Genomic DNA, 21645 nt, shown 5'->3' with positions numbered 1-21645 from the left:
TAAGTAATTTTATTTGCATTTATTAATATTGTTATTAATTATTATTAACTGATCAGATTTTAAGAAAAGTGTAATATGTAATGACTATTTTTAAAATAAATTAATAAAATACATAATTTTTCTTAGAAGAGGAGAAAATATTAATACTTATATAAAAAATATTTGTTAGTTATAAATCTTTCTTTTACTTTGAACTTTTTAAAAGTCTATGTTATCATTAATGAGACAAATTCATGGAGTCAGAACTTTATTTTAATTTTGTTTGTTTAAAAATTAAAAAACTTGGATTATACCTTTATAATTTGTATTTATTATAAAAGTAAAATGTAGTTTATGATTTGCATTTACTTCATTATAAAAATTCTAAAATAGTAAATATTATCTTATCAAATAAGATTTAATATTATATTTTAAAGTATTCACTCTTGATGCTACAAAACATTTCAGTCGTGTAATATCCGTAAATTCCACACAAAATCCTAATTAATTTATTATATTACAATTTTTAATTAAATTTATTTTATAAAAATTAGCTACCTTTTCCAAGAAACTATGTAAAAGTTTCTAAAGTTGTTTTTTTGTCATATTTACTTCAAAATATTAATTATGAAGACCACCAATTATGTATATTTTGGGACAATGCACATTCGAACGCAAAACAGTATTATTAGCTTTGCAATTGTATATAATTATATATTAGATTAGATACTATTAGAGATTTTGGTCATTCAAAATAACTTTTACTCTATGGGAATGTGAGAAGCAGTGGCGGATCTTGAACAATAATTTTGGGAGAGCTAAAATAATATACTCAAAATTGATATATTTAATTATTGTCATTAACTCAATAGAAGTCAATACATAATTTAGTAATTTAGTATAATTATAACTATAAAAGAAATCACACATATATAAAAAGATTGTCTTTGGTTCCTTCAAATCTTTTAGCCCATCAATAATTGAATCAAAACTAAAATTTTCAACTATTTCTTTTTTAATGTAAATATGAACATGTTCTAAATAATTAATATGAAACTTCACACCTATAATTTCCTTAACCTTAAAAAAGGTTTACTCTAATTTGGGATACGTAAAGAAGTTGAACTTGTCTAACTTTCATAGTCATATCTTTCTTTTTATCACTTTTAAAAATAAATATATTATTTTATTCTTCATCAATATACATATTTTTTTAAGTTTAAGATTAAAAAATAATTTATCATAATTCCATTACAAAATAAAAAATTAAGAGCTAGTAAAGGAAAAATCTATATTAATCAAGTTATAATTAAAATACGATTATAAAAAACATATAATACAATATTTTCTCTCCCATATTCATAAAGATTGAATATAAGGTCCATGAGATAAAAAATAATACTAACTATTAAACAAATATTTTAGTATTAAGTGAGACGAGAGAATTACATTTTTTTTTTCTTCGTAAATAAAAGAGAACAAATGAGAAATTAAAAAAAAACAAATAATGAGTTTGTATCTAACTTTTTTTTATAGGACAAAAAAAAATATGTGAGAGCGTGAGATGAATATAATTTATGAAAAACTAAAAATATAATAAAAACAAATATATTAATAGATATTTGTATTTTTTATTACATTTAATTTTACAATTTATCAACATCGAATGTTATGCTTTATAAAATATATAACAAAATAATTAATTTAACTTCTACCAATTTTTAATATATATTACATATAATTTCAAAATTAAAAAAATTACCCATATATATAATATAAAAAAAATTGAAATTTTTGGGGAGCCATGGCCACCCCCAGCTCCCAATAAGCTCCGTCGCTGGTGAGAAGATTTTTGGAGCCAGTATAAAACTTTTTCAAGAAGGTATGTAGATTTTTTAAAACATTTTCCATTTAAAATTATAATACAATAAATTCAAATATAACATTGTATTGAGACACTAAAAAAGTTGTTGGTTTCTTCATAATTAATGCTAATTAATTAAAAAGATATGTTTGAAGAGACAAATTTTTATCTTGAAAGTAGTGTTAGAAGAAACTGAAAAGTTGTTTTTATTCTCCTCAACATCTTTTAATTTTTGGAAGATGAAAAATATTTTTTGAAAAAGTATAAAAAGCATATCCAATTTTTTTTGTTAAAAAATTTAGAAAATTTAGATTTTACCTCGATTTGCATTTATTTTAAAAATAAATTGTAGTTTATGATTTCCATTTACTTCACTATTATAATTCGTAAATAGTAAATATTATTGTATCAAATAACATGAAAATTATATTTGAAAGTATTCACTCTCAAGACTGCAAAACATTTAAGTAAATATCATGTAATATTTTGTAAATTCCACACCAAATCCTAATTAATTTATTGTATTACCACTTTTAGTTTAATTTATTTTAAAAGCAATAGTTACTTTCTCTAAAAAACTAAAACTTTGTAAAGGTTCCTAAAATGTCATCTTATGATACTTACTGCTCCAAAACATTAATTATGAAGACCACCACTTATGTTTTTCTTTGGGACATGACACTCTCTTACTACACTAAATGAATGTTGTATCTTCCAATACATGTCTTCTCCAACACATCATTTCCAACCTTTGTCACCATAATTATTCTGGTGAAAGATTAAATTTTCTGCATTGGTTTGTGTGCTTTGATGACATCTGTCAAACATAAATGTTCTACCAAGATTAAATTTTCCCCCATAGGTCTATGTGCTCTTATGTTCTTAGCAATTGTATAAATGTTTGCATCTTCAACAAACACCTTTGGGCTCCCTCATTCTTCTCAACCACCCATCATATTCATCCATCCAAAAAATATTGCAAGTGTGGTTTGTGAAGAAGAAAATTTAGAAGAACAAAAGACAAAAAAATAGAAATCATAGAAGATGTACACATAAAGCATAACCCAAAACAAAAACAAAAACAAATAAATAAAAAAAGCAAAAAAAAACGAAAAAAACATTGAAGCAAAGAAAACCCCTAATAATAAAAAACAAAACTTTAATGGGTTAAAAAAAAGTAAAAAAAAAAAACATATTTGAAGATGGAAAAAAAACAAAAACTTAAACAAATCATAGTTGAAAAAAAAATAAAAAGATTGGAGAAAATCATAGAAAAAAATAGTAAGTTGATTTTAATGCAAAGAAAAAAATCTTAATAATGAAAAACTTCAACTTTGACAAATCAATGAAGAAGAACACAAAAACAGTGAGTTGAGTATGATCCAAGCTGAAACGTAAATGGATTAAACAAAAATGAATAAAAAAAAACAAACTGAAAATCGAAAATAAAACTGGAAAGAACAGAAGACAGGGATGTGAGAAGAAATGGATGTGAAAAGAAGAAGAGGTAAACTAAAGACACATCCTGTTAAAATCTTACCCGTGAAAAAAAAAAGATGGTAGAAAAAACATTAAGTTTTGAAACTGAGATCTAAAAAATAAAAATGAAGAAAAATAAACATTTTAAGAACGTTATTCGTGCTTGATAGTCTTGCCTTTGGCTTTGAAGAAATCTTCACTTTTCTCCTTCTTGAAGATTTCATTCATCTCGAAAACAAAAACAAAGTTAAGATGTGAGAAAAGAAACCCTACATAAACAACAACAACAACACATAAATGAAAAAAAATTAAAACTTTTAAAAGAAGAGAAGAATGATTTTAGTCCAGTAAAAATCAAACCTTTTACAAATGATCTTCATGAAGGTCATCAAGGATCTCAAAGCAAAAAATAAACCAAAAGAAAATAAGATATGAGAATAAAATATCCATCGAACAACAAATCTGAGAAAAAAAAACTCGATCAAACCAATATCGGCAACAAAGAAAAGTAGATCTGAAAGCTAAATATTCATCAAAAAAAATAATAGAACAAAAATAGGTAGATCTAATAGAAAAATAACCATCAAACATAAAAATGATAGAAAAAAAAATAGATCTGAGAAGATGGTAGAAGAACGAAAACAAATGAGAAAAGATGATCTGAGAAGATGGTAGAAGAACGTAAAAAAATAAGAATTTGTTACCTTCTTTTATTCGTGAAGGTCATGAAGAAGTCAGAACAAAAAATAACCCAAAAGAAAAGTAGATATGAGTAAAAAATATCCATCGAACAACAGATCTGAGAAAAAAAGCTCGATCCAACCAATGTCAGCAACAAAGAAAAGTAGATCTATAAGCAAAAGATTCATCAAACAAAATAATAGAGCAAAAATAAGTAGATCTAAGAGAAAAATAATCATCAAACACAAAAATGATAGAAAAAAAAAGTAGATCTAAGAAAATGGTAGAAGAACGAAAACAAATGGGAACTTGTTATGTGTTTCTTATTCGTGAAGGTGATGAAGAAGCTCTGAGACAAAAATAGCAATCCAACATCTCGTCAAAAATAGATATGAGAAGATGGTAAAAAAACAAAAATAATGAAAATGAGAAGTTGTTACCTTCGTTGTATTTGTAAAGGTGCTGAAAAATCTCACAGTAAAACATCAACCAAAAGAAAAGAACATATGAAAACAAAATATACATTGAACACCAGATCTGAGAAAAAAAACCTCGACCCAATCAATCTCGTCATATAACAAAAGTAGATCTGAAAGCAAAACATTCATCAAACAAAAAAATATAACAAAAATAAGTAGCTCTCAAGAGAAAAATATCCACCAAACATAAAAATGATAGAAAAAAAAGAAAGTAGATCTGAGAGATGGTAGAAGAACGAAAACAAATGGAAATGAGAAGTTGTTACCTTTTTCTTGTTGGTCACGATGGTCATGAATCTGAGAGTAAAAAACTGAGAGGAAAAGATCCATACAATAGAGATGAAGAGAGAAGACGAAGAGTGATGGAGTAAGAGAGAAAATGAAAAGTTGGAGAGAATGAGATGAAGAGAGGAAGAAGATTATCTGGAGCCATGGTGTTGTTTGAAAAAAAAATAGAAAACATGGTGTTGTCTAAAAAAAATAGAAAACATGGTGTGGTTTGTGGCTGAGAAAGAGAGAGAAAAATCGAAAGAGACAGAAGTAGATGAAGAGGTTTGAATATCTGTGAGTGAAAAAGAGAGAGAAGAAGATGACGAGGTTGGGAGGAAAGAGAAGGATTGGGTTAATGGGATAGAGAGGTGAGACGAAAAGATCAAAAGGTGCTCACAATAAGAAGGTATAAGAAGGTATAGATTATTCTAAAACTTATTGTTAGAACCTGATGCTGTAAAACCCCATTAGATGTTAATATTGATAAAGTAGGTTTTTGATGATAACATAGTCTATAAAGAAATTAAATCATGATTAAGATAATCCAAGTATCTAAGTCTTAGATAAACAAAAGAACTAAACTAAATATATACTAGTTAAATGTTATTTAATATGTGATTATATCTAATGTGTGCTCATGAGTTGAAAAAGTTGTTTACTAGAAATACATTTATGAAGATCAGATGAAACAAATCTGGAAGCAAAGAAGTAGCTGAGTGAAGTCAAAGACATGGACCAGACTCCACTGCAAAATCTCCTTCCTTTCCTCAGTGTTTTGCACCATGATTCTCACCATGTGCCGAGTGAGGCCAAGGCAGGAGTTTGTTAGAGCAATGGATAATGAACATCCATCGCTCAACCTTCACTTCATTCCCTTCCTAGTCCTGAGCCATCTCATCCCTCTTTGCATTTATTCCGAATTAACAAATACAGAAGTTAGAAAAATGGGAGAACGAAGATTTTAATGCAGTTGTGAAGGAGGAAGAAGAAGAAGTAAACAGGTTTTCTTTATTTTAATTCTTCTTTTTTTAATATAATTTCATAAGGGTAAAAGGGGAAGTTTAAAATCTAGGAGGGTGCAGGAATAAATGGCCCTGTTTATGTACAAAAGCAATTATTGAGATATCAATAACATCAAGAAGGAAACCATATGTGTTTGGGACCTGTTTTAGAAGACTTTCACAGTGAATAAGTTTGAAATTTATTGTTCCTAATGTGGTGTTGTGATGATGCATGGGATGGTGTATGTTTCATTAGAAAATTAGTTAATTCTATTATTTGTACAACATGGACTATATCAATAATTGGCCAAAAACTTTTACAAGACTATTTGCATAGATAATATGGGATAACCGAGTACTACTTATAGTTTGATTTTTGAAGTGAATGGGTAATTTAAAACAGATACAACATATATATAATGTTATGTTTGTTGTCATTAGACATTACAATGGCAAAAAGAAAGTTGCAGTGGGGAGTAAAACCATATCACAAAAACATAAAGCGACACGATAATCAGTCGTCATACTTAAAATTGAATGGTCCAGTACCCTTTCAAACAAGTGGTTACTCAGATTTGTGATAAAAATTTTACTATTATTCAGTAAAAGAAATGGTGTCCAATATGTCTACTATTGTCCAAAAAAAAATAATTAATTCAATTATTACTCCTACTTGGACTTCCAAGGAGAGGTTATCCCAGGTGATGTATGTGGCCATTCCCTTGCACCAACCAATATAAATTACGTAAGTTACTATCAAAGCAAAATCATGAAATGTCTTCAAGTGAACAACGTCAACATATTCTGTTACAAAAATAATGTACTTCCAAAAACCTAATTAAACCCTATTTTTTCACAGCTAACTGATGATGTCTCTTCGTTCTCCTTGAATACATGGTTCAAGGTGTTTGAACAACACTTTTTACTCACTTCCTCGGTTCTTACTTTCGCCATGTGTACACATTAGATTGTGCACATTGTCATTCAATTCAACATCTTTGTCTTATGACCAGTGTTCAAACCCCTCCTACTACGCTTCGGTACATTCAAAGAATGTAATCGCTCATCGACCCCGCTTTTGCGCTAGAAGTTGTTCAAACTCAGCGACAATTTTCTCAAGCTTCGCAATTCTTGCCTCTACATCAAGTGTCCGCTGAAGCAATGCCTTCTGTTCTGCAGTAGGATCACACACATCGAACATTGTTGGCTTCTTCTCCTCAATACCAAACCCCAATTTCTCAAAGGCTTCTTTCACAATTTCGTAACCAAGTTCTTCATTTCGCTTTTCTGCAAAAGATTGTTTTAACTCATTGACATGTTTCTCAAGCTCCGCAAGACTTGCCTCTTGATCAGATACTTCCCGAAGCAATGCTTTGTAACCATGCTCCGGATTTGACATAGTGATCTCAGTAATAACCTGCTAATCATAACGTCAACAAAAAATAATTATCAAAAATATTAAAATTAAACATTTCACTCACCACATTATGCCTAACAGTTTATGCAATTTTGCTTTTACCAATTCTAACATCCTTCTAATGAAGAATGCGAGGAAAATAACTTTTACTTGAAGTCATCTTTTGCTTACAAAATACAACATGCTCTAATGCCCAAACTTATACCATTAACATAACATACATAAAAGTGATAACAAACAACATAAATACTAAAAACCTTACACAATATTGCATTAAATTACAAAGATTAAAATTAACCTGCAATGCAAAAACACAGCCAACCAAATATTCATGTACCCCCCCACATTTTTTGTATCAGACAATCTTCGAGTATGACATTCATTGTTTTCTATCGACAAATAAACTTTTTCTCCACTCACCCCTAAGTCCCAAACCTAAACAGACATCCAGCAATGTAAATGGAACATTTGCAGACCTAATTTGGAATCCTCCCTTCCTCTACCCACCTACTACATAATTTCATTAGTAATATTCTACTTTAACATTCTCACCCAATACACAATAGCCAAGTAAATGGGTTTTGATTATATACAACACTTTTGCTTATCTATTAACCTCTTATTGACATGAGTTAAATACTTGGTCCTACACAAATGTTGCAATGACACCTACATAACACATCATTAATTAATCTTCGCAGGTCCAAAACTATCATGTAATCATAAAAAAAGGAAAAAGAAATATCAATGTAAACCTTCTCCACCATCATGATTTTGATGTCCCTACATGTGACGAACTAAAGTGAATGAAATATTCATAAAATCATAAACGCAGTACAAAGAATGAAAATATTTAAGATGCCAACCAACCCATTTTCAATTTCATCTTCAAATTTGTCTATAAAACCTGTACAATCTATTCTACTTTCAAATTACCTAACAAAACCATTCAACACTTACTACTATCACCAATTCACAAAATGCTACTCTAAGTAATCTTTTTGATGGCATATCATTGACAAACTGATGAAACAGTATTTCAAGTCTGCGATTAAAATCTCATTATCACACATTTATTGATTGAATTCAATTCTTGGGACCTTTTTCTATGTACCTAAGCTGTTTATGTTTACTTCTGCGAATACAATATTATTAGTAGAAGTAGTTCTTTTTCATCAAAATGATCACCAACGAAATTGAAACAATTTAATATAATCTTTGTTTGCCTTAGTATCTTTGTTTGCAGTTTTGGGCTTTCCTTTGAATATGCTACGAAACTTACTAATTCGGGTTGCTATTTTAGCTTGTCAGATTCACTTAACACTTCTTAAGTCCAAAGTCATTGCTTACTCACTTTCTTTTCTTACTAGTACCAAATGATAATGTCTCGTTACAGCGTTCATAGCAACTATGTTAGGATGACAGCCAAATATGAAACAAATTCCAAATTCCACCTATTCAAAGATACTTTGCATAACTATAACACTTCCAAAAATGACATCACAAACCATATATCATATGTGTCAATTTGGCCCAGCCCACAGGGTTTGACCCTGGTCCATGTGGACTAGGGCCAAAGCCCACATTAAAAACCCCCATCAAAGAAGCCCACAAGGCCAGCCCATGAGCTTTTTTCATAAACATGAAAAATATATTATTTTTTAAAATTTATTATTAAACTTTCCGTCCTTGGATTAGGGTCGACACGTCTAGGTTGGCCCGGTTCATTTCGGTCGTCGGCACGACCTGGTCGGGTCACGTGGGCTCAACAACCTGAACGGGCCAGTCACGCCCGATGACTCAGAAGGGACAGACAGGCTTGATGACCCGGACGGGACGGGCAGGCTTAACAACATGGACGGGTACGAAGATCCAGACGAGCTAGACGACCTGGAAGGGCCTGACGACCGAACAGTCCGAACGAGCAAGACAGGCCTTGCGAGCCCGAGGACCTAGACATGCCTAACGACCCAAACGGTTTGAGCGAGCAAGACGAGTCTGGCGAGCACGACGACCTAGACGAGTCTGGCGAGCACGACGACCTAGACGAGTCTGGCGAGCACAGCGACCTAGACGTGCCTAACAACCCAGATTGGTCGAGTGCGCCCAACAACCCGGATGGGTCGGACAAGTCTGACGACCCTGATGAGCCCAACAACTCGGATGGGTCGGGCGGGCCCGACAACCCTAACGGGCCAACGACCCACACGGCCCAACGGCCCACACGGCCCTGGCGAGCCCTTTCTTCCTCTTCCTTTCTTACATTTTCTTGCTATCTTATTTCACTTCTTTAAGTTCAAGCTCTTCAATCTTCACGCCCATTTATTGCTTCATCTCTCTTGTTTTTGTTTCTTTGTTAATTGAGTCTCGTTCTTTCCCTTGAGTTCTTGGAAGTGCAACTTCACACCTAGATAACCTTTTGATTATCTTAATTTCCAATGGGAGTGAGAATGTTCCTTGATGTTTTCTTAATCACCTAAACACCACTAACTTGCAATCTTAAAAACATAAAATGAACTCTTATCAAGAAACAGGAATGGTTTATGATTTTGATGGTCATCCCCAAGAAACAGGAAATGAAATGCGTGAAACAGAGCATGGAATTTTTAGATTATTGTTACCATTTTAATCTCATTTCACCTCTGTTTTCTTGAATCCGTTTAAAAAAAGTAAACGCAGTCATCCCAAGATCTCAGGGGAGTTGTACAACCTCCAGAACAGTGGTTTTATTGTTTCAACAATTGTAAATGATCAAACAAGGAATTCTTCTCCACATTTCTTAGGGTAGAAAAATCCATTCATCCCCTATGCTAAATTATACCAAAACATGATACTGAAATAAATAAAAAAAAAAAAAAAACAAGAAAAAAACAACTGGCCAACATATTTAGAAGGAAAAATAGGTGCTTACATGCAACAAATCCGTAAACCCCAAAACTCAAATAATCACACACCAACGAAATTGCACAAATTTACAACCCAAACCAACCTTAATCGCAGTTTGCACCTGTTGTGGTCACGCTCCAAACCGTCGACTTCAAACGCTGCTTCAACGAATCACCAACCGCAACTGCAACGATACCAGTCAAGTTGACGTTCCCTCCACCCTTCTCTGTTTCAGATTTGAAATTTCACTCACCCTTCTTTAACTCCACATTCATTCACATTTCAATTTCTCCACTCTCACCTTTTTGCCCTTTCATTGTTTTTTCCACTTTTCTATGTTCCCTATTCTGCCCTTTCATCACTGAAGAATTTAGCCCCCAACACGTCATCATCACGGTGTCGAGAGTAATTTTCAGTCTCAAACAAACGTTCTCAAAAAAAAAAAAAAAAAATCCATACCATACATAGAGATATTCATTCGAGTGTACACGAGTCCAAAATATAACAAGAAAAAAACGTAACTATACATAACTCATGTCTCTCTATTTGGTTGAAAATTTGAAAGAATTATTACAGGATGAGTGCATATTTATAACTTCACATGACAAAATATAATCAAAATTTTCAGTTTATGATAAAAAAAAAAGTAATAAATCTCAATTACATGTTACTTGGATATGAATTGAGACGTTGGATATTGCAATAAATTCTCAAAAAAAAAAAAAAAAAACATGTTAGATATGCCTCCAAGGTCTTTCTGCAAGGCTGACACACTCATGGTGCCTGTAGCAATCGACAAGATGATCAATGGTCAAGCCTGCAGCTTGCATAAAAGAGTGCACAATGACAGGACCCACGAACCGAAATCCACGCTTCACCAAGTCCTTGCTTAGGATCTCTGCTTTCGGACTCCTCAATGGCACATTTCTTGGGTATCTGTATCTGTTTATTATTGGTTTATGATTTACGTAACCCCATATGTAACTGCTCAATGATCCACATTCTTTAACAATCTGTCATCAACGCAACTAACTAACTTAACTACCATCTTTTCTAACATCAAACAGTATCATCTTAAACATAAAACTGAATTTTTTAGCTCAATAATTTCAAATATCATCACTTTGGGTTACTTGCCTTTGTTATGCATTTGGCATTGTCTACTATGCACATCACTCTGCTATCGGCTAAAGAAAGTGCTTTGTTTGATGCAATTTCCATTATTTCCTTTTCCTCCATTTTCGCAACAGTGTTTGCATCAAATCCAGCGAAAACTTCTCTGTGTCAATTTTCAAATATTGTACGACATTGTAGTGTTATAATTTGATTTACCAATAAACAATTTGCATAGAAGTAGAAATTTGTCAGAGACAAAAATACCTAAGAGTTTCTCTTCTTTTAAGAATTTCTGTCCAATTGTAATCCATGAGCAATCCAGACATTGCAAGCAGCTCAAACAATTTGCTGTTTCATGGTTTACCCAATCATATCAGGTAAAGTAAACCACACGTCTTATTGAATTAATATACTAATAATTAATTATTAGCATTAAGATAATTAGAGAGAATGATTGTTAGTTAATAATAGATATTTAGGTAACATATATACCAATGCATAAAGTATCATTATAAAAATAAGTACTTATTGCTTTCTTGAATTTTTAAAGTGAAAAAGAAAATCTTAAAACAAATAAAAATTATTGAAATGAAGAGACTTTTCATTTCTTAGATCTTACTTGTCATCATAAGCTGGAACTCCCCAGCACTCATCATGAAATTCTATGTAGGCATTATCTGCATATAAAAACCCTAGATCAGTTTTTGGACCATTATGAAAAAGTTACATAAAATATAGTCAAATATCATAAATTTAAATAATTTATATATACTATATTCAGTCAACAAAGTTACATTTCTTTAATATTTACGTAAACTTTGCTAGTATGTTTGCAAAAAATGTAATATATATATATATATATATATATATATATATATATATATAAAGTCTCACCTATTTATATTTTTCATCTCTCATGAAGAGAAAAAAAAGAAGGAAAAAAAAATTTATATAAGAGTGTCAAAGTAATATTGTTTACTAATTTAAGTCAAATACTTAAAGAAACAAATATTTTACTATAAAAAGTATTTTATTTAATATTCAAATATAAAACAAAACAAAACAAAAATATGATTTTAAAAGTTTGTTAATGTATAAACAACTTTGTAATTATATAATTATTTAACTTTAATTAATTTATTATTTTTTAAAATAACAATTTTTCTTTATTTTGATCTCATTTTCTCATTGAAAAATGAGTACATTTTTCCTTTTCTTCATTTTTATTCTTGACATCCGAAAGTTACCTTAGATATAAGTAAACTAGATGGAAGTAGAACCTAAAATGAGGTGACAAGTAATTCAAAACTGTAAAGAACTAGCACAATTAATAACACATCTGATATAATTTTGTCATTATTTTATGATAATTAATTCTAACGAGTACCAATGGGAAAATTTTTGCTACATTTATTATATAGGCTAATTAAGTTGGTGTTTTACACTTCAACTACTCAACTTAAATAAAAATCTTTGTGACTTTGTTGACCTCTAACAGCAATTAATTTAAGCAGCTAAAAATATCCAAATTTATAGGCATGATTTTACATGATGAGGCACATGATATTGAAGTGAAAACAACCTATTCTACCCAAGTTGTTGAATCTTTGTTATAAAATAGAGCTTTAGGTAGAAGACTTAGTTTTCCAGATTAAATATTTTGGTCTTATTTATCCCATGAATAAACCATATCCCCAACAAAATGGTTAGACATTTTAGTCAAAAAGTGAAATCACCAAAGTGTAAAAGAATGTGTACATTATGACATTTCATTGTTTGGTTTTGTCTTGATAAACTTCTTATAATAACTTAATAAGAGATAAAAAGAATATAACTTATCAAATAAGCTATAAACTCAACCTAATTTTTTAAAAATTCTCTTTCATTCAATTTCTCCAAAATTTGAAAATAATAAATTGATTTTAGTATATATCTAACTAGTTTTATAAAAAAGAAATAACAAGGCGTCACCGAGTAATGGTTGAAATCTAAAGCGAACCAAAATTTTCAAAACTATAAAAATAAAATAAAATAATGTCTGACCAGATTTCAATATAAAATTTTGTGTACTATTTAAGTGTTTATATATATGGGTACAAAATAAACATATCTTTCAGAGTTTTTTCTATATTTAAAATAACTTTTAATGAAAAAATCTCTTAAAAGTTAAAAAAACACTTATAATATTTTTGAATGAGGTAATTTAAGAGATTAAATCATTGATTTGATGAATTTAAAATTTATTTAAATAAACTATTTAGATGAGAAAATTAAAAAAAAAAGTTAAAATGTAAAAATATTTAAAAGATATTCTAAATAGAACTAATAAAATTTGAAATTAAAACATCACAACTAATTTTATATATATATATATATATATATATATATATATATATATATATATATATATATATATATATATATATATATATATATATATATCAAAAATTATTTTTTTTTAAAATAGAATAAAATTTCATCTTTAAAGAAAAAATTAATTATTATATCTAAAAAAGTTCAAATATAAAATATTTTACTTATTCTATCCAAATAAAATATTTAAAAAATAAAAGAAAATCATTCATTTCAATTTCCTATAACTATAAAAATATCTTATCCAAAGCTAAGGTCATAAGCTTGAAGGTTTAGGTATCAAAACATGGCAGTATGTGAAGTTATGAGTGGACTACGAAAATTATAAAATAAAAGGTAAATTGGAAATGAAAGTGATGATACCACTGTTCTTTGTGATCCAGTTACATCTTTTGAACTCCCCAGTTCCAGTGGTGGGTGGTGAAGTTGGTGGTTGGTGTTGCTGAAGAGGCTTAGAAGCTATTGTATCTTCTCTTGTATCACGAGGTGAAATCAAACGCAGTGCCAGCGAAATCTTCTCATCCAGTGGAGTCAAAGAATCAGCCTGAGAAGAATCGTTGGAGTTTTGCGACAAAGACAAGGATATGGAAGACAAAGACAAAGATGAAGTGCTTTTCTGAAGCCCAATGGGGTACACTTTCTTCAGGTTTCTGCTGAAAAAGTTGTGGTTCAATATTTTCTGTGTCTCTTTCACACTACTGCACCTCTCCACACCCTGTCTTCTTACGTTCGTTTTAGACATCGTGGGCAACACAGAATTTAACGTTGTTGGAGGTGCGTGTTAGGAATGGGAATTAATCATAAAAACAGGGGGTTTATAAAGAGAGTTGGTCGTTGTTGAAGGGTGATTTTCATGCAGAAGAAAGAAAGGATTTTAGGTCTTGGTTTTCAAGCAATGTTTGTTTACGATGGGTAACACATTTTTATTGATAAAGATGGTTTTGTCTTGGCCCACGCAAACATGTCTCTAGGGCTACACCAAATGCTGAGATTACCACTGCATCTGTCGTGGATAAAAGAGGAGGTGAGGGAAGAAAAAGAGAAACAAAATTAAAAGAGAAAATGGTTTGGTAGGTGTGGGATACCAAGAAGAAAACAATAATGGTCCAAGGAAAATCTATACTATCTACAATTGATTATGTTCGTGATTGAATTTACATATTTCATGTCTAAATTGTTTTATAATGTGTATACCTGACTCAAAATGGAATTATATAGATTATTCGATTTTAATAACGAAATCTCCCAGGTTTATATACAGGGATGTCAACGGAGCAGATAGGGTACGGATAATAGTTTTCCGTACTCTACCCGCCGGATAAATATATATTTCATACCCGTACTCATATCTGTCGAGTATTCGTTATGTGGGTACCCGTTTATTTTTTTCATATTCGCGGGTATCCACGAGTACCCCGCTGTTATTTACAAAATTATTTAAAAAATAAATATTTAATCATAAATTCAAATAAAATAAAATACATCATTGTCATAAATTTTAAATAAAGTTCAAATAAATTCAAGTTCATACAAATCCAAATAATTATAAAAGTAAATATAAAATGACATTAAACACAATAAAGTTATTTAATGAATGCTTTGATCAACAAGCCCAACAAGCCCACTTTCTCTGATTGATTCCTAAAAGATAAACAAAATAAACAAATAATAAACCTCAACTGCCACGTGCCAAGTACTTTTATTATGATTCGATCATTTGACAACAAACATACCATAAACGTCATTATGCCCAATTTCAAATAAAGGAGAGAGAAGAATGTCGAGGGGTATATATGGAAGAAGACAACGTATCAATACTTGAAACTTGAAGAATGAACACAGAAGACAAGACAAGATGTGTAACTTAGAAAAATTAGGTCAAAATGTTTTTTACTAATATATATAAGGGTATTTTTGTAAATTAAAGTTTAGTGGGTACAGATATCCACGGGTACAAATACTATGATACCTGTATCCGCCTTGTTAACATGCAGGTATCAGAAATACCCGTACCCGCAGGTAGTGGGCATCCATTTTTAATATTCGTTTCCTACCCGTTGCGGGTTTTTCCTACGGATACCCATTTTTTGACATCCATATTCATATATATTATTATTTTTTAGACTAAATTATTCTTCTTTTCCTTACTTTTATACAAAATATCAAATTAATCTTTCAATTATTTATTTTAATTTGGTCCTGATTTATTTTAAAGTGATTTGATTTAGTCTGTGATCCTTAATTTTTTACAAACAACGATAAAGTCAGTGTCACATGTCAATGTGTGATTATTTTTAGTTTAATACCGTTAGGGATGGCAATGAGGCAAGACGGGCACGAGTTTCGTTATCCCATACCCATCCCCCGTAGAAGAAAATCATTCTCATACCCAAACTCAATGGATATCAAACTTTTGTCTCATCTTCATCCCCATTAGTAACGGGTATAATCTCATACACATACCCATACCCGTTTTCTTACTACTTCAATATTAATTTAATTAATTTTTATAAAATAATAAAAAATTATGGTAAAGAAAATATAATATTATCAAATATTCAATATTAGAAGGATGGTTGTTTCTTCGATATCAAATACTTTAAAATAAATTATAATTATTTACATTTTAGATTATAATACCAAATAAAATTTCATTTGAACCAAAACATTTAATAAATTTGCAAATATGAATGAAATATAGTTGATAAAATTTTAAAATATTTTTTTAAAAAATATAAAAGGAAAACAAATATTCAAATTAAAATATATTTTAAATGTTTGTTTACTTCAATCTTTTAAATTCTAATGAATCTCTTTTTTATACACTAATAAAAGTTATAATACATCATTTGATCAAAATGATACAAAGAACAAATAATAATCATAATAAAAGTTTAAAATAAATTATAATTGTTTACATTTTAAATTATAATACCAAATAAAATTTCATGAAAACTAACACATTTATTAAATTTGCAAACATTAATGAAACCTAGTTGATAAAATTTAAAAATATTTTTTAAAAAATATAAAAGGAAAACAAATATTCAAATTAAAATATATTTTAAATGTTTGTTTACTTCAATCTTTTAAATTCTAATGAATCTCTTTTTTATACACTAATAAAAGTTATAATACATCATTTGATCAAAATGATACAAAGAACAAATAATAATCATAATAAAAGTTTAAAATAAATTATAATTTTTTACATTTTAGATTATAATACCAAATAAAATTTCATGAAAAGCAACACATTTATTAAATTTGCAAACATTAATGAAACCTAGTTGATAAAATTTAAAAATATTTTTTAAAAAATATAAAAGGAAAACAAATATTCAAATTAAAATATATTTTAAATGTTTGTTTACTTCAATCTTTTAAATTCTAATGAATCTCATTTTTATACACTAATAAAAGTTATAATACATCATTTGATCAAAATGATACAAAGAACAAAGAACAAATAATGATCATAATAAAAGTTTAAAATAAATTATAATTTTTTACATTTTAGATTATAATACCAAATAAAATTTCATGAAAACCAACACATTTATTAAATTTGCAAACATTAATGAAACCTAGTTGATAAAATTTAAAAATATTTTTTAAAAAATATAAAAGGAAAACAAATATTCAAATTAAAATATATTTTAAATGTTTGTTTAGTTCAATCTTTTAAAGTCTAATGAATCTCTTTTTTAGACACTAATAAAAGTTATAATACATCACTTGATCAAAATGATACAAAGAACAAATAATAATCATAATAATAAAATTTTAATATATATCTTGTATCTTTTGAACTTCAATTATATTGGAGGGTGATGAAAAAATATTCATGACAATTACATTAAATTTTTATATTGTAGTAAATAAAAGTTATTTATACAATTATAGTGAAAAAATTACAGTATGATTGATAATAAGTTAGAAAATAAAAAATAATTAGATAAAATATATCGAAATAGTATTCTAAATAATGAAAATAAACAACAAATAAAAATATTAAAAAATTAACAAATATTTATAAACAATTTGAGAGGCTATTGAAATAAATCGCACAAAGGAAAACAAATTAAGGGTATGATAAAATGAAAAATACCTTAGAAATCTAAGAAAACTTTTCAAATATCAACATATATACTCAATGATTGAGAAATAACAAAAATTATTTTAGCCAAACAAAAGAGTTTTTCAAATGAAACAAAAATAATAAGTAAAAGATTTTTTTTATATTACCTAGTAAACGAAAGGTTTGTGTTATTAAATACTTAAATTGAGAGTGTTAAACATTCTCATATGAAAGAAAAATATACAAGAAATAAAAATAATAGAAATATTCAAATGTTAGACATAAATTTTTTTTAATTGACATACATCTTTTTAACATAATTACATAAAGGTTATGATAAGATGAAAAATATAATTGAGATGCGAATGAGTTTCATGACAAACCAAATAGTTAGAAGAAATAAAATATAGTGTGTATATATATATATATATATATATATATATATATATATATATATATATATATATATAGGTACTTAATTAATTATGAATTTTTTAATAATTTAAACGGGGACGGTATTATGGCGGGGATATGTACATTCTCATACCCATCCCTATGCTCAACTGAAAAAGTCGGGATTTCCCATACTCATACCCATACCCAGTCAATACTGGAATTTCCCGTCAAAACAGAGACGGATTCAGACAATACCCACGAGAACAAGTTTATTTGCCACCTCTAAATACCGTTTGTAAAAAATTAACAATTATAACCAAATTGCATCACTTTTATAAAAAAACAAAACTAAATTTAGACAGAAAAAACTTAAAACCAATTTAATACCTATCGACAAAAAAAATTACCAAAAGAGTAATATATTGTATTTTTTATATTTGTTAACCTAATATTTACATATTTAACAATTCTATACATATCGCACCATATCAGAAAATACTTACTTAATCTCATAAACTGAACACTTCTATCATCATTATAATCAACCGTTACTTTTTTTACTGATTTATGTATCCAAGAGTTTTTTTTTGGTAAATCTCTCCTTTAATTGCACCCGAAACCTAGACGAGCCAACAGTCGACATTCAAAGACAACAATACACCTTAGTGATTTCTTAGCGGATTTTGATAAAAATATATATAACATGATCAATAATCAATCATGTGGTACTTTATACATAGTATTTTTTTTTAATATGAAACAATCATATGTAGGAAATTTCATAATTAATCATAAGACACTTTTCTTTTCTTTTCAATTTAATTTTTTTATTATAAAAAATATAAATAAAATTAATAATAATAAAAATATAATAATTTTTTTTTTTTTTGCATTTTTCACTTGTAAACGTCAAATTAAAAATTATGTTAACCAATAGTTGATTATATTGTGTTTGTAATTCTTTTAATTATAAAATAATAAAAAGTAAATTAAAGATGATATTATAATAAGATATTTTTTCTTCATTACTCACATTTTTTTCTCTTTACCAAAAGAAAATTGATTCATAAACACCGAAAAGTTCTATCAATACTTAATATACACATAGAAAGATAATAAAAATAATAAATTTATAAATTGTATGGTGCGGTAATATGAGATTAAAAAAACACACACACACATATAATAGGTGTTGACAAAAGTGCTCTTAGCAAAAGTACCACTACTTTCTACTGAAAACTGTAGATACCAAAACCCCATTTAATTGTTCTTCGTCTCGTGAGAACAAAGTTTGATGGCGCGCTCAATTTTATGCAGATTAAGATTGATGCTACAAGAGTCAAACAATTAATTTAGCCTAATCATTCAACGTAATAAATGAGAAGATTTTTGCGATTTCAAAATGATGAGTACGAATTTAACCGTTAAATCTTACGTAATTAAGAAATATTAAATTAAGAGAAGATAAATATTCCGAAATAAAAGAGTTACAAATAACCATTTTATTATTTTACTATTCATTATAAGTACGGTCTATGGGTTTTTTTGTAGAAAAAGGAAACTGATAAAAACTATAAGGAGTTAAATATTTTTTTAACTTGAACATGAAGTTAGAATTTGTTATTGTTTTAAATTTAGATAGGTTTTGGTCTTCAAATTTAAAAAATGAAGGATTGTAATCATTTCAATTTAATGATATCAACTTTTTTTTTATGTGTTAAATGATGTTTTATAATGACATTTAAGCTGGAACGTGTCAAATAGATTAAGGAGTTCAAATGCTAACTTGAAGTATTGTTTAACACATAAAAGAGAAAAAGTTGACGTTGTTGGATTAAAATATCTATATCTATTTAATTTTTAAGTTTGGAAACAAAAATTAATCAAAATTTAGAATATGGACTAATTTTAATTTCACATTTAAGTTAAAAGATTAAAAATATCACTAGTGCAGAATTTCCATTTTACCTCGTCTTATATGTCTCGGTTGGCCAGAAACCGAAACATATAATGGCGCGGTGGCATTTTTGCAATTACAGCCAAGTTTTATGCCTCGGTTCACCTAACACCCGAAGCCAAAGAGTGGTATAGGCCTCGGTTCGCCCAAAACCGGTGCCAAAGAGTGCTATAGGCCTTGGTCCAGCAAGACCCGATGCTAAAAAGGGGTATATGGCTTCGGTTGTTAAGGGAACCGAAGCCATAGGGTTTATTTAGGGTTCCAATTTGGTGAACCCCCTTTTTCTTCCCCGCGACTATAAGAGCAAGAAGCCAACGAATCAGCATAGATCTCGAATTGCGGAGCAGGAAGGGCGCAGGGAGAGATTTCAAAGACATCGCGACGAGTTTTCGCGATGCAGCTTCCGAATTCAGCTCTTTGGGTTGGAGAATACGGTTTCGCGTTGGGTAGAAGATCGTGCGACACTGATCTGAGGTTATCCGTTGATGATTCGCGGTTTTCGTTCGAAGCTCCTCGAGCTTCCTTGGGATGGTTCTTTGATTAGGAAAGCATACCCTAGTGTTTCCCCCATGGTTCGTGTTGGTGATAAGGTTTTGGTCGAGGAAGAAGAAGAGGGAGACGTGACTTTGGAGAATGGCGAAGAATGTTGTCCTGGTGGTTCTAGTTGTCTGATAGTGTAATGGGGTATGGTTCCAAGGTTGATGCTTGTGATGTTGCAATTGAGGATGATCAGCAGGGATTGAACAAGTTTCACAGTAGGTTATGGAGTAAGTTGGGGTTATTGCAGAGGAGAAGGGAAGATATGTTGGGAGAAGGTGATTACGGTGGTGGTGATGTGGTTAACAAGCCACTTGCAGAGTCTTGGCACAAAAGAGGGTTTTGTGGCTTTGGTCTCTTTGCAACCGAGGTAGAAAAGAGATATTCTATGGTCTCGGGTGATAACCGGGGCTAAAAGAAGTGCCTTTTGGCCTCACCCCAATATGCTTCGGTTCTAAAACTGAGGCAAAATCACGAAAATAATCGGGACCAAAAGCCCTCACTACACTGTGTATATTTAACTCAAAACATATGAAATAGGTCTAAGTTATTTTTTGTTGAAAGTAAATTAGGTAAACATTGATGATTAAATCAAACTTAAATAATAAGATATTTAAGCTAAACTTTATAATATTTTAATGTATTTTAATACTTTTAGTTGGATATAATTTTTTTGTTACTTAATATTTTTTTCGATATCTTTAATTTTGATAGGGTGTATTAAGTTGGATTTCAAAAGTTCTTTTTTATAAAAATCTTATAGAATTCAATTAAGATTTACAAATATTAAATAAGATTATAAGAAAATTTGAGAGGATAATAAAACCGGGTGAAATTCAATTGAGATTTTAAAACAAAAAAAATAAAAATAAAAATCATTTGATATCCAAAATCATACCATGATCAATGGATTGATTGAAGTTTTTAGTTTTTTATCTTTTTTTTTTATTTTCTGAAAAAAAAAAGTCACCTAAATATTGGAAATTTTTCTACTCCTATTTAACTTTTTTCATACTCGATAGTTATAGGATAAAATGTTAAAGGCAAAGATAAGTCAAATTCTTAGTTTTTTTATATATTTATAAAAATAATTTGTAAGGTTAAATTTATCTTCTTTTGCCTAATCTAT

At 29.1% G+C, this 21645-nt stretch overlaps 1 protein-coding gene across 1 annotated transcript; it reads right to left on the bottom strand.

Annotated features, from left to right (window-relative positions):
- Window positions 1-6511: 6511 nt before the first annotated feature.
- On the bottom strand, window positions 6512-14347 carry LOC114169230 (uncharacterized). Its single transcript, XM_028054285.2, has 6 exons — window positions 13909-14347; window positions 11792-11849; window positions 11437-11520; window positions 11194-11335; window positions 10160-11069; window positions 6512-7170 (listed from the first exon to the last, which is right to left on the bottom strand). The coding sequence occupies exons 1-5, from the start codon at window positions 14285-14287 to the stop codon at window positions 10791-10793; spliced, it is 942 nt and encodes a 313-aa protein (XP_027910086.2). The 5' UTR covers window positions 14288-14347; the 3' UTR covers window positions 6512-7170; window positions 10160-10790.
- Window positions 14348-21645: the final 7298 nt, after the last annotated feature.

This window comes from Vigna unguiculata, chromosome 2 (assembly GCF_037176805.1).
Source record: "Vigna unguiculata cultivar grain cowpea cultivar isolate G323 ecotype 2 chromosome 2, ASM3717680v1, whole genome shotgun sequence".
NCBI lineage: Eukaryota > Viridiplantae > Streptophyta > Magnoliopsida > Fabales > Fabaceae > Vigna > Vigna unguiculata.
The sequence above is the reverse complement of the archived record's forward strand: the minus strand, read 5'-3'. Positions and strand labels throughout refer to the sequence as shown.